We start from the raw sequence: 11,959 nt of genomic DNA on the forward strand, positions 1-11,959 counted from the left end.
TTTCGCACTGAAAGTATTATCTTACTCACCTTATGCTGCACATTACTTTTGGAATATCATTTCAAATATTCCATGTAATTTAATTTTAGATGACATCTTCAAAGCTCTCTGACATTTCTGTGCTGCTATTATCAACAACTCATGCTATTTTGGTTGGATGAACGAGATCGTGTAGAGGCACTTTTGTGTGAGTCCCAGTTCCAAGAAGATTTCTACATGGAACTTGAACTAAACCAACATTGTGTTTCACTCCTATTGGCAAGGTCCTGCAGTGTGTAAACAGCCTGCCTGTTGCATGCAATGGTGAAATTGAGGATCTTATTCACTGAAGCCAGTAGATATAGTTATTTCACAAAGATCTATTGTTAGTTTAGGCATTAGGGAATAATTAAATTGGACAGTGTTACTGTACTAGTTCACTGTCCCTCTGTAGCATTACTAACATTTAGGTACTGCTGACCATTGTCTTGAAGATATGTTAATGTGAGAAATGCTGAGACATAAGAAGTATGGACATTGAAAGGCTGTGAGATCTTACTTGTGAAGGGGGCTAGTTTTGTGTGCAAAATCTGAAATCTCAAAACTTTGTCGCGATAAACCATTGCTTCAGATAGATGCTTTGTGCCTACATGATGGAAGGAGGGAGTTTCGTTTTGCGCTGCTTTTAGTAATATTCCAGCAATATCAAGGTGGGGGGCACCAGAAATGGGCTTCACTCATTCTACCCATGTGGGGAATCAAAGCCGGGTCTTTGGTGTGATGAGCGGACATATTAACCACTAGGCTACGCCACCCCTCATCGCCATTATCTTTATTGTGCAGTATAATAAAAGCAACTGACAAATTCGATTTTGCTTGATATTCCCACTTTGATATACATGGTATAGTTACCAGTTTTAATTACCTAGTCAAAAATTCAAGGTTTAGGTTAAAGTATTATTACTCGCCCATTGATAATACTGCAGTGTCAGTTTTTCACTTCAATATTACACTAGTGTAATACCGCTTGACGTATGACGTCAAAATGGTTCAAAGTTGTGACGTGACAATGCTAATGTTGATGCCGTGATTTTACTGGACCTTGTTTGACTTGGAAGCTGATTCACCGGTGATTTCAATTTCACCGCAGTTTCTGTTATTTTATGTTGGCGAGTAATAAACAGAATACTAAATTCGCTTCCGTGAAATACCATTTCATTAAACTCGTTAAAGATTTAGTATCAAACTCGCTTTCGCTCATCTGATACCAAATCATTAACTCGTTTAATAAAAATGGTATTACACGGAAGGTCGTTTAGTATCCTCTATTTGTATTTCATTTATTCATAGTTTTGTACTGACTACATAGCTGCCAGATCCGCATTTGAATTGGTCTTCATCAACCCATGAATGTCATAAAAGGTGACTCACGCGATCATGTGGGCAGGTTTGCTGAATTGGCTGACACGTATCGTCATGTCCAAATTGTGTAGATTGGTGCTCATGTTGTAGATCATTGGTTTGTGTGGTCCAGACTTGATTAATTATAGACTACCACCATAGAGCAGGAATATTGCTGAGTGTTGTGTTCGATAACAACCAACCAACCAACCAACCAACCAAACAGTTGACTAATTTCCTTGTATTCCAGGCATTGCATGTCATGGCTAAGCTGATGAAGGAGTGCTGGTATCCCAATGCTGCTGCTAGGCTCACAGCGCTCAGGATCAGAAAGACACTGGCAAGTCTTGCTGCCCAAGAAGACATGAAAGTGTGAATCTGATGTTACCATGGTAACGAATTGACTTTTGGACTGCAAAGACGCCGAGCCAGTGAGAACTTCCTCTAAAGTGTGATCGAGTCTATAATGTATGTGTGCAAGAGTGGAGAATATAGTACAGATGACCGGTCCGGTGAAGATATTTAGTGGGATATTTAGAAGAATGTATATTCCTTTCACGTGTAAAATTGTTTTTAGCGCCTGTGTTATCATTATGCCTCAAATCAGTTTGCATTATGTTTTGTTGTTGAACTAATTATGAAGCAGAGGTGTGTTACAGTTGATGTGGGCATGATTATTGTGACATTTTGGTAACATGAAGTAAGTAGGCAGGGCGGAAATACATGCTCTTGTTGCATATGAAACAGGAGGAGGTTTTCCTGCCTTTTCAGATCTTATCAGGGTTAAGCTGTATATATATGTGAACTGATAATCACTGTATGCACAAACTTCAGAGAATATTTCTGCTTCTGTAGAAGATGGTTACCCTAATGGGTCTCAGGTTCACCTTGCAGCAACGTACCCAGTAAGATTCTCCACATGCAGGATTGTGAAGTCCAGTCGTGAGATCTGGTGCTCATTGTGGCAGTATTGCTTCTAGCACAAACTACACTTCCACCTACATATGGGAGCACCCACCAGTCACATAAGGGAGGGAACAAGTAGATTAAGCGTTTTTGTTCGAAGGTTTGTGGTCACATTTGACTAATCCGAGAGGTTTTTAATCAGTACAAGTTTACCACAAAGGCCAAAAAGTGAAACTTGATTCATTATTGATATGTGGTACATAGAGGTATGTATGGCAGCTAAGGTGTATAGCTTAATCTCCATTATTATCAGCTACAAGACAATTCTACAAATGTATTATTTGGGAAAACAAGATGATTTCACAGTCTGTGATCACAGTGTATGAAATAAGCCAGACATCAGTGCTGGGAGCTTTGAAATGTTTCCAGTCTGAAATGGATTTAACCAGCCCAGACACCAAGATATAATGCTTTTACTCTGGTGTATGGAACATCTAAATTCGTTTACAGAACAAGTGGTCAGTTTGGTCACACTAACGACTCTGTTTTGATTCAGCTGATGAGGACAGTGTGTCTTTGATTTCTCATTTTGACAATTATGATATCATTTGGGTGTTGATAAAATGGAATATGAGACCCTGCTTACTCCAGAGGAAGTTGAGCAGTGGACATGACAAAGTGATGTGCTTTGATAAAGGGAGACAAGTTACCAACCAGAATGAAACTTATCATTTTGTATCAATAGATGCTAATTTTGATCACTGGATTGTCTGGTTCAGGTATGACTAGTTACATACCACCACCATAAAGCTGGAATGTGGCATTGAACTGCAGAGAAAAACAAAACTGGAGTATGGTTGTCAGTAAGCTTTAACAATTAAAGTAGAATCAATAATTATGCAGCTTGTTTGCTGGATATTGAAGCACTGACAGTTTTCAAACAGATTTTGTGTAACATAGGGTCAAAATACCTGTGATTGACAAATAAATAATGGCCTGACAGAAGAAATGGCCTCTAAATATGTTGATATAATTTGTGAATTCCTTACATTTAATCTCATGAATCTCATTAATACAGTTATCTCATATTCTGTCAAAGAGAAAAACTGAGTGTTTAATTTTATTTTTAATTTTAGGTGGTCTGATGAAAGATTTTTTTCTTAAATCCTGGCTTTCCCATTTCAAGTTTATTCTCTGAGCAAGGTCAGAGGGTTTTGATATTTGGGCAAGAAGCAGCAGGCCATATTGGTAATCAGGCTGATTCTATGACCACCACGCCGTGAACAAATGACAAATAATGATCTTTTGGGGAGATGTTTTGATTGAAATTAGTGGTTTCAGTGTATGATGTGAACAGGTATTATCATAAGAACTCTTTACCATCTTTTAAATAGCAAATCAAATTTGGGGATCCAATGCATTTTTCTCGTTCTGTATAGATGTCCATAATATGTTATTTTAATCAACAGATTGTTTACTCAGCATCTACCATATCATTGTTTGATTGTATATGTTTGTTCATAATATTGACAAAGCGAGGCTGAATGTTGTTCGTGATATCTGCAGCATAGGTTTATAATACTGCTTGGTCTTTATGTTGTGTGAAAAGCTGAACTGAACTTGATCAATACTGTGTTATGTGTGGATTTGTTGTCCAGTTAAGCTCTTAAATATTTTGTGGATATAATGAAATTTTATTATGAATGGATTAAGTATGTGTGTTAGAGGTATATCTTAATGTATGCTGAAAATGTAAGGCACGTTTTTTTGACCAGCTAGAACTTGTTTTTAGGAAGCTAATACTGTTTAATTTAATCCTGAATTACCAATGTGCATATGTGTTGTGTTTCGTTTTGCTAAGGGCCACTTGTTGGTTAAAATGAGACTCTAAATACAGCATCCGTAAACAACATTGAAAGTAGTTTACTATTTAGGTCTGATATGACACTGAGGATATCAGATACTGAAAGTGTTGAGTACTCATTCTCCCCATTATCAATACCCAGTAGTTCATGGAATGTTTAAGCTGATATTTATTTGTTACGTCAGCATTAAGTGAGGCTTGTATCCTGAAGAAACTTTGAGGAACATTAATACTATTCTCAGTTCACTTGGAGTAATTTAGTAAAATCATCTGATAATAATGCTGAAAAACTTGTGCGATACATGACATTTTGTACAATGAAATAATTGATTACCATTGCTGACAAATGATATAAATAACCCCAGTATTTGTTTACACCATATTTGATGTATCAAGTGTCTTAAGTGCTCATTGACCAAACTCCTCCCTAATAACATTGAACATTCATTCAATTATCCATATTTTCCTGTAAAAAGACCCACCCATGTGGAATGTTTTTTTGCATAGTAACTACATGATTAACCAAAAACATTTCTGAACTAAGTTTGTTTGCCAAAAGCTGATCCCTGCAAACAGATTCCAGGGTGTTGCATACACCCAATTTTGTTAATATTATAAAATGTCCAGTGTACTTATTACTGCAAATAGGGTGTAAATGGTGTACACAAGCACACACTGTCAGAAGCAAGGTTCAACATCTCAGAAAGTTATTATGTGTGAAAGAATGGTATGTATGTGTTTGTATAACAGTTCATGCTTTATGCTCTAGGTGGATTTTATGTGTTCTATAATCTTCATTGTGTCTGTAAATATGTAAATAAGTGCTGGTGTATATTGCGTTTATGTCCTTTGTGATATATGGTCATCTAGTTTATTGTGATGTTGCACAAACTACTGCCTGTAACTTGTCAGAGAAATTTGCAGGTGAAGCGATGACAAGCTTCTTTTCAAGTTGGGATACAGACTAGCAGCAGTCAGTGGCTTATTAGGTGTTCTTTTATCCATTAATAGTCAGTGAAGTCAGAAAAGTGGAAATTAGCATAAACTCGCCTCCCCAAATTTTCTTTTTGTTTGGTTATGCTAAGTTGATTCTGTTGTTTAATTTGATGGTCATTATGTAAAATTATGTTCACATTATACAGAAATGAAGAGTCATCTTCTCTTGCACTCATGAACATTTAAATGATTGAGTTGGATGTTAACGTTATCTGGAAATAAGAACTTTTGTTGGAGTTACCTGCTCTTGCAGTCATGAGCGTTTAAATGAATAGACTTGTTTGAATGTGATTGAGTTGGATGTTAATAGGGAAGGGAACAGATTTTCCTGTTTATTTTCAGAAAATGTAGTGCAGATTGGCGATGTCTCCATACTGGAAATTCTGTAAGATGTTCAACCAATGCACCAGAGACTGCTTTGTATAGGCTTTGCCTATGCTCTCTGTCCACTATCAGTATATATATATATGTATTTTTCAGCCAGTGTTCAAACATTAATAATTCACATCCTTTGTAAGAACTTTGATTTATATTGTAATGGTAGTATCAAATTTAAAAACCATTAGAAAATTCCACTTTCGCATGCAGCAGATGTCAACATTAGTTGTGTTCAGTTAGGAAAGGAGATGTACTTGCCTTTTGTTTGTGTATCTTTGTATTGTAATGGCTTAAAGTGAGTAAAATCAAAACATTTTGTAATTAGGAGAGAAACATACGTGTTGGAAAATCAGAGGTATATGACAAAATGATAGCAGCTCTAAATTTGATTTAAAACTGAACGCATAACTTGAGGTTTTAAATGAAAAATTTAGAGTTATTATGATTTCATTATGTACCTCTGTTTTTCCATTACAATACATTTATTTACATTTTAAAAAAAAATTACATGGTGTTGGAAAATCAGAGGTATGTAATGTGATCATATACCTTTGTATGACTTTGATTAGCCAGTGACATCTGGTATTTACTGAAGTCATGGGAGAATACATCTTTAAACACCACCTTTGCAGACTGTTTTCATCTGCAACCTGCATCATTATCACCTTTGATATCTGAACGATAACATGAGGTTATTATTACAACTGAAATACTGTTCAAAGTATAGTGATACAAGCTGGTTACTCAAGGTATAAGCTTAAGAATTGTCACTCATATGATTTTGTCATTCTTGATTATCAGCAGGATGTAGGTTCCAGTAAATCTCCACTAGTTGGGATTTCTCAGATTTTTTACTTACCTTTCCATAGGATATATGATTATTACCTCAAGCTATGGTAAGGTAAGTATTTAAATATCTAAAATATTTAAATTTTAACAAAATTTGTACCCTGGAAATTATCGAGGATGCCATTTTGTCCTGATGTTGAACAGTAGTACATATACTGGACAAAAATAGTTAGGGATATTTGTAAAGTTTGAAATTATGAATAATGATGTATTTATTCATTGACATATTGATAAAATATCATCCCTAACTTATTTTGTCCAGTATATTTTCTTTCACTTACTGCATGTTTTAGTTTTTAATAGAAATTAACTCGTGTAATAAGAGAGCCTAAATGGGCTTTGAACTGCTAGCCCCAGATAAATTCACTTTGTCATTTTCATTGGTGTTGATGAGATGCTCATGCAATCGCAGAGTGATATCTTGTAGTGGTGCATTTATGCATGTATTCTCCAAATGGACATTTTTAGTTGTTTTTAAATTCTACCTTGGTAGCTCATCTTTTAATTGTATTACCACCCTTTTGTTCAAATTTGCATGCATCCACAAACTATCATTTTACAAAAGAGGTTTGGGTAGATTAGTTTTTTTGAAAATGTGAAAGGAAAGGTCACTTAAGGTGTTTTGGACATTGAAAATGAATCAAACATTGAAATGCCTTCAACTTTGACACAATTATGTTTGACCTCAGTTGAATATCCATATCCTTTGTCCGAACACTTAACAGCTACAGGTGTGAGTCCTAGTCACTGGTATACTCTCTAGACTTGTGGCTTAGTCATAAAGGAACCTAACATCGCAGAGTTAAACTGATCATTGTGTCTCCACATTTTTTCAGAGCCACACCCATACTAAGTATGTTTTTTTCTGAAATTATAAACACCCATGACTTCTTACCATAATTTAAGGTTTCAAATCGGTGTTTGTAACTATTAAATGTATGACGAGAGATGCAGTTAGTATGCAAGGCAGTGAATAGTTATTAATGGTATTTTGACAGATCTTCACATGAAAAGTCTTGTTATTAGAGGCTTTTAAAGTGATGTTATTTTGAAGTCAATTACTGGTTTGCGTTGTCCTGTGTTATGGTAATAGTGCTGACTGCTGCAAGAAATAACAGATAAGATGTAGATAACATCTAATTACAACTTTTATGTGCCATAATTTTTAGACATTCTGAATAAAAGTAGCAGCTAGAATTGATTACAAATGATGACACAAGTCCGTTTTGTTGTCTGGGATAATTGGACGAGAAAGAGCGAAATGTTGAATAATTTTTGTAATTATCATTAAGGAAGAATCACATGACTATGAATTATTAATCCCATGTGTCAGGCATTCAACTGACAGTTACTGACTTGGTTACCTATAAATATGTGCATTTGTTGGCATTATTGTGCTTACAGCAGCCATGTCATTAGGATTTGCCAATTTAATATTGATAGTTCTGTAATTACTCAAAATATGTGAAGCCAAAATGTTACTGTAATGGCATATGTTATTTTTTGTCTTGTGTGGTCAAGTGAATCTTCATTAGTAAGCAGGGTGTAGATGTTCAAAGCTGTCTTAGCGCTAAGATAGCCTTAAGTGCCATACATTAACATATGACTATCTCAGCAATAAGAGAGCATCGAAAATCAAGGCCCTGGGTGGTTAGTAGGTGGACTGGTAACAACAGTTTTCAGAGGCAGTTTAAAATTGTTTTTGTTTGAAAAGAAGTGCCACATGCTCCAGAAAAAAAGAAGGATGGGGTGGGGATCAACTCTCAGCCTGGTGCGTGAGCCTTTTCTACTTAGAGCACAGATTGTCCACTTGTCGATAAACAAACTGTTGTTTCAATGTCATGTGGGTCCTTCACTTGTGCTAGATTCGGACGTAATGTTCAATACCAAGTTTTGACTTTTCATTGCGTACCCTCGCTCATTAGTCTTACTGAAGTTAGAAACGTCCAAATTAAAATGTGTAACATAAAATTGACCATGTCGGTTACCCAGTATTCCGGTGAAAAAAAACTCCTCAAAGTATGCTGTGAATTATGAAATAGTAGTCCTGGGAGTCAATAAGTTATGTTCAGTAGTGACAGTTTTGTAAAATGGCATAGTCTGAGGTAACTATATTTGGGACAACATTTTGAGTAATTATTGTCGCACTCACCCTTACTATATTGTCTAACTACATCTCAGGAAGAGTTAAACTTGCAATTTTGAACAAAGTATTTTTGTGAATAACATCTGAGTTAGATCATACTTTGAATATTTGGCTGTAGAACTTTAGCTCTTGTGCGAACTCACTGTACCTGTATGATTCTGCTGCTCTGTACAACGTCATTTGTATATGAAAAATAAATATAAAATGCTATGCTACTTGGCTGTTTTGTAGTTATGTAATAATATCCTCATATTCGGTTTCTTGCTGGCATGACGTCATCAGCCAAATATTTGTGCGTAATTTTATATCGATGTGCGTGTATATCATGATAATTGTGAAGGACTATTTCTCGTCGTGATATCCAAATTTAAGACAACTCTCGCACAAAGAGAGGGCTGTGTATCAACATGTCTTTACATCCGGGCCATCTTGTTTTCAGTTTTCTGGTTCGGGAACTGACCTTGCCGAATATTACAGATGAAACTTTAATCACTGGACCCTGGTCATACGGTGGAACATCGGAAGTTGTGACGCGTTTAGAATTCTCACAGTTTGTTGGTCATGATTATGGGTGCTTTTGTCCAATGATTTGCTGATAGTCTCACGAGTTGCACGTGGACATAATAGAAGACTGGTCATTTTCTCTCTGTTGCGCAACCTTTTTTGCGCTACAGTTTGAAATGGAATGATGAAATACTTAATCTCAGTAACAATACAACAGCCTCCAATTAAGAACTGAGGCCCACAGGATGGATCACTTTTAAGCATTGGGCGTTCGTTTCATGGATATTGGACCGGGGCATGTAACAAGCGACGTGCCAGATACGAAGGCACTACTCGGGTGATGTATGCACATCATGTATCTGAATATGTCAGATACCGGAAGTAGTGAGTGTGACGTAGAGACATTGTGAGCTGCCCTGGAAAACTCACAAATGTCAGCCAGTCGTAACTGACTTGTTGATTCCGTCAGAGTTGAATGGTGAACCACTGGTCGACTTACTTGAGGGAGAGGTAAGATACGATTCCGTATGTATCAACAGGGATAATCTACAATAGGGATAGGTCACTCGCTTGCTTTCTTTACCATTTGTACTAATTAACGTGTGCCTCGTCATGCTTCAGCGCACACAGTGACTTGGCTCGTTCCCAGCGCAACTTCAGCTGTGTTTAACAGAACTTCATTCAGTTTATTGTATCAGTCGGAAGTTGACAATGAGTGAATGAATGAATTATAGTAAGAATTAAGAGCAAGAATTAGGCTATACGTGAATGAAAAATATAGAAAAATAATAAAGTACATGTGAATAAATGAAAGAATAGATGATACACCGCGGCCTCCCCTCCCAAAACATTGTTAAAGAACGCAAAAGTATCGCGAAGACACATGTCTTAACATCAGCTTTTTAAAAAATCTACAGTGAGACTTTTTTGTTTACATTAATAACTAATTCAGATATCTTTTTGCATGTGGGGAATGGAATGGACATTAACAAAATGTTCACCGACACTGTCACACACCCTTCAAAAACAGAAAATTTAAAACTATCACAAAGCGTTGTAGACACCTTTCCAATTTTGTCAAAAAAATAAGATCAAGAAAGAAAGAAGTTATAGAACTATAACCCTCTAACTTCGCAAGCATCAAAGGCGGATCAGAACAGATCGGCGATATGTCATATTTTTCATACACCTCAAATACACCCTAACATTCTTTTTTAGGTTATGAAACTATCACTATTACTTGCAAACACACTCCACCTGATAGTGTATTCCCCTTATAAGAATTAAAGGTGTATGTGAAAGATGTTTTTGAAGACATAACTAGAAACACTCATGTGTTCCTTCTAAAAAATTAACGAATGTGTGAAAGAAGGTTTTTATCAGCACAATTAAGTCTATCTTCGCGGTGAATCGAGAATGGAAGCCAGTGAGCTGTAACATACCGACTTGAAACCTTACTGCAAATCTACTGTCCTAATACTGACACCAATACCAATTATTTGACTTCAACTGATTCCAGTTGTCACAACACTCACCGAATTTAATCAGCTGAGGAAAATATACCGGGCTCAATCTTAAATACTACGCTGCGGCCATATTGGTAAGACTGGTTACGTAACGACCCGAGACATACGTTCAGGGGCTTTTCGGGGAGTTTCTTCTCTCTATATAGTCTTCCTGGTATCAACAACTCTTTCTGCAATTTACGTATTAATTTTAAAATGAAATTACATCAGTTTAGCAACTCATGAATATGGCATTTTACCAAGATAAACAACGTTTTATATATATGAAAAACTTCATAGATGAAACGGCCTTGAAAAGATGTACACATTTACAATGCATCTTAATAAAAGATATCCCTAAAAGTTATGATGTACATATTCCCTAAAAGTTATGATGTACATATTCCCTAAAAGTTACGATGTACATATTCCCTAAACGTTATGATGTACATATTCCCTAAAAGTTATGATGTACATATTCCCTAAACGTTACGATGTACATATTCCCTAAACGTTATGATGTACATATTCCCTAAACGTTACGATGTACATATTCCCTAAACGTTATGATGTACATATTCCCTAAAAGTTATGATGTACATATTCCCTAAACGTTATGATGTACATATTCCCTAAACGTTATGATGTACATATTCCCTAAACGTTACGATGTACATATTCCCTAAACGTTACGATGTACATATTCCCTAAACGTTACGATGTACATATTCCCTAAACGTTATGATGTACATATTCCCTAAACGTTATGATGTACATATTCCCTAAACGTTATGATGTACATATTCCCTAAAAGCTATGATGTACATATTCCCTAAACGTTATGATGTACATATTCCCTAAACGTTATGATGTACATATTCCCTAAACGTTACGATGTACATATTCCCTAAACGTTACGATGTACATATTCCCTAAAAGTTATGATGTACATATTCCCTAAACGTTACGATGTACATATTCCCTAAACGTTATGATGTACATATTCCCTAAAAGTTATGATGTACATATTCCCTAAACGTTACGATGTACATATTCCCTAAACGTTATGATGTACATATTCCCTAAACGTTATGATGTACATATTCCCTAAACGTTATGATGTACATATTCCCTAAACGTTATGATGTACATATTCCCTAAAAGTTACGATGTACATATTCCCTAAACGTTACGATGTACATATTCCCTAAACGTTACGATGTACATATTCCCTAAACGTTATGATGTACATATTCCCTAAACGTTATGATGTACATATTCCCTAAAAGTTATGATGTACATATTCCCTAAACGTTATGATGTACATATTCCCTAAACGTTATGATGTACATATTCCCCAAAAATTATGATGTACATATTCCCTAAACGTTATGATGTACATATTCCCTAAACGTTATGATGTACATATTC

General features: G+C 35.8%; 1 protein-coding gene across 1 annotated transcript in view; it reads left to right on the forward strand.

Annotated features, from left to right (window-relative positions):
- LOC137297962 (TGF-beta receptor type-1-like) overlaps nucleotides 1-8,734 on the forward strand; it is a 30,267-nt gene extending 21,533 nt beyond the window's left edge. The window contains exon 10 of the mRNA XM_067829967.1: nucleotides 1,631-8,734. Coding sequence (XP_067686068.1) covers nucleotides 1,631-1,756 — 126 coding nt within the window. The 3' untranslated portion in view covers nucleotides 1,757-8,734. The remainder of the gene's footprint in view (nucleotides 1-1,630) is intronic.
- Nucleotides 8,735-11,959: the final 3,225 nt, after the last annotated feature.

The sequence above is a fragment of the Haliotis asinina genome, chromosome 10 (genome assembly GCF_037392515.1).
Source record: "Haliotis asinina isolate JCU_RB_2024 chromosome 10, JCU_Hal_asi_v2, whole genome shotgun sequence".
NCBI classification, from domain to species: Eukaryota; Metazoa; Mollusca; class Gastropoda; order Lepetellida; family Haliotidae; genus Haliotis; species Haliotis asinina.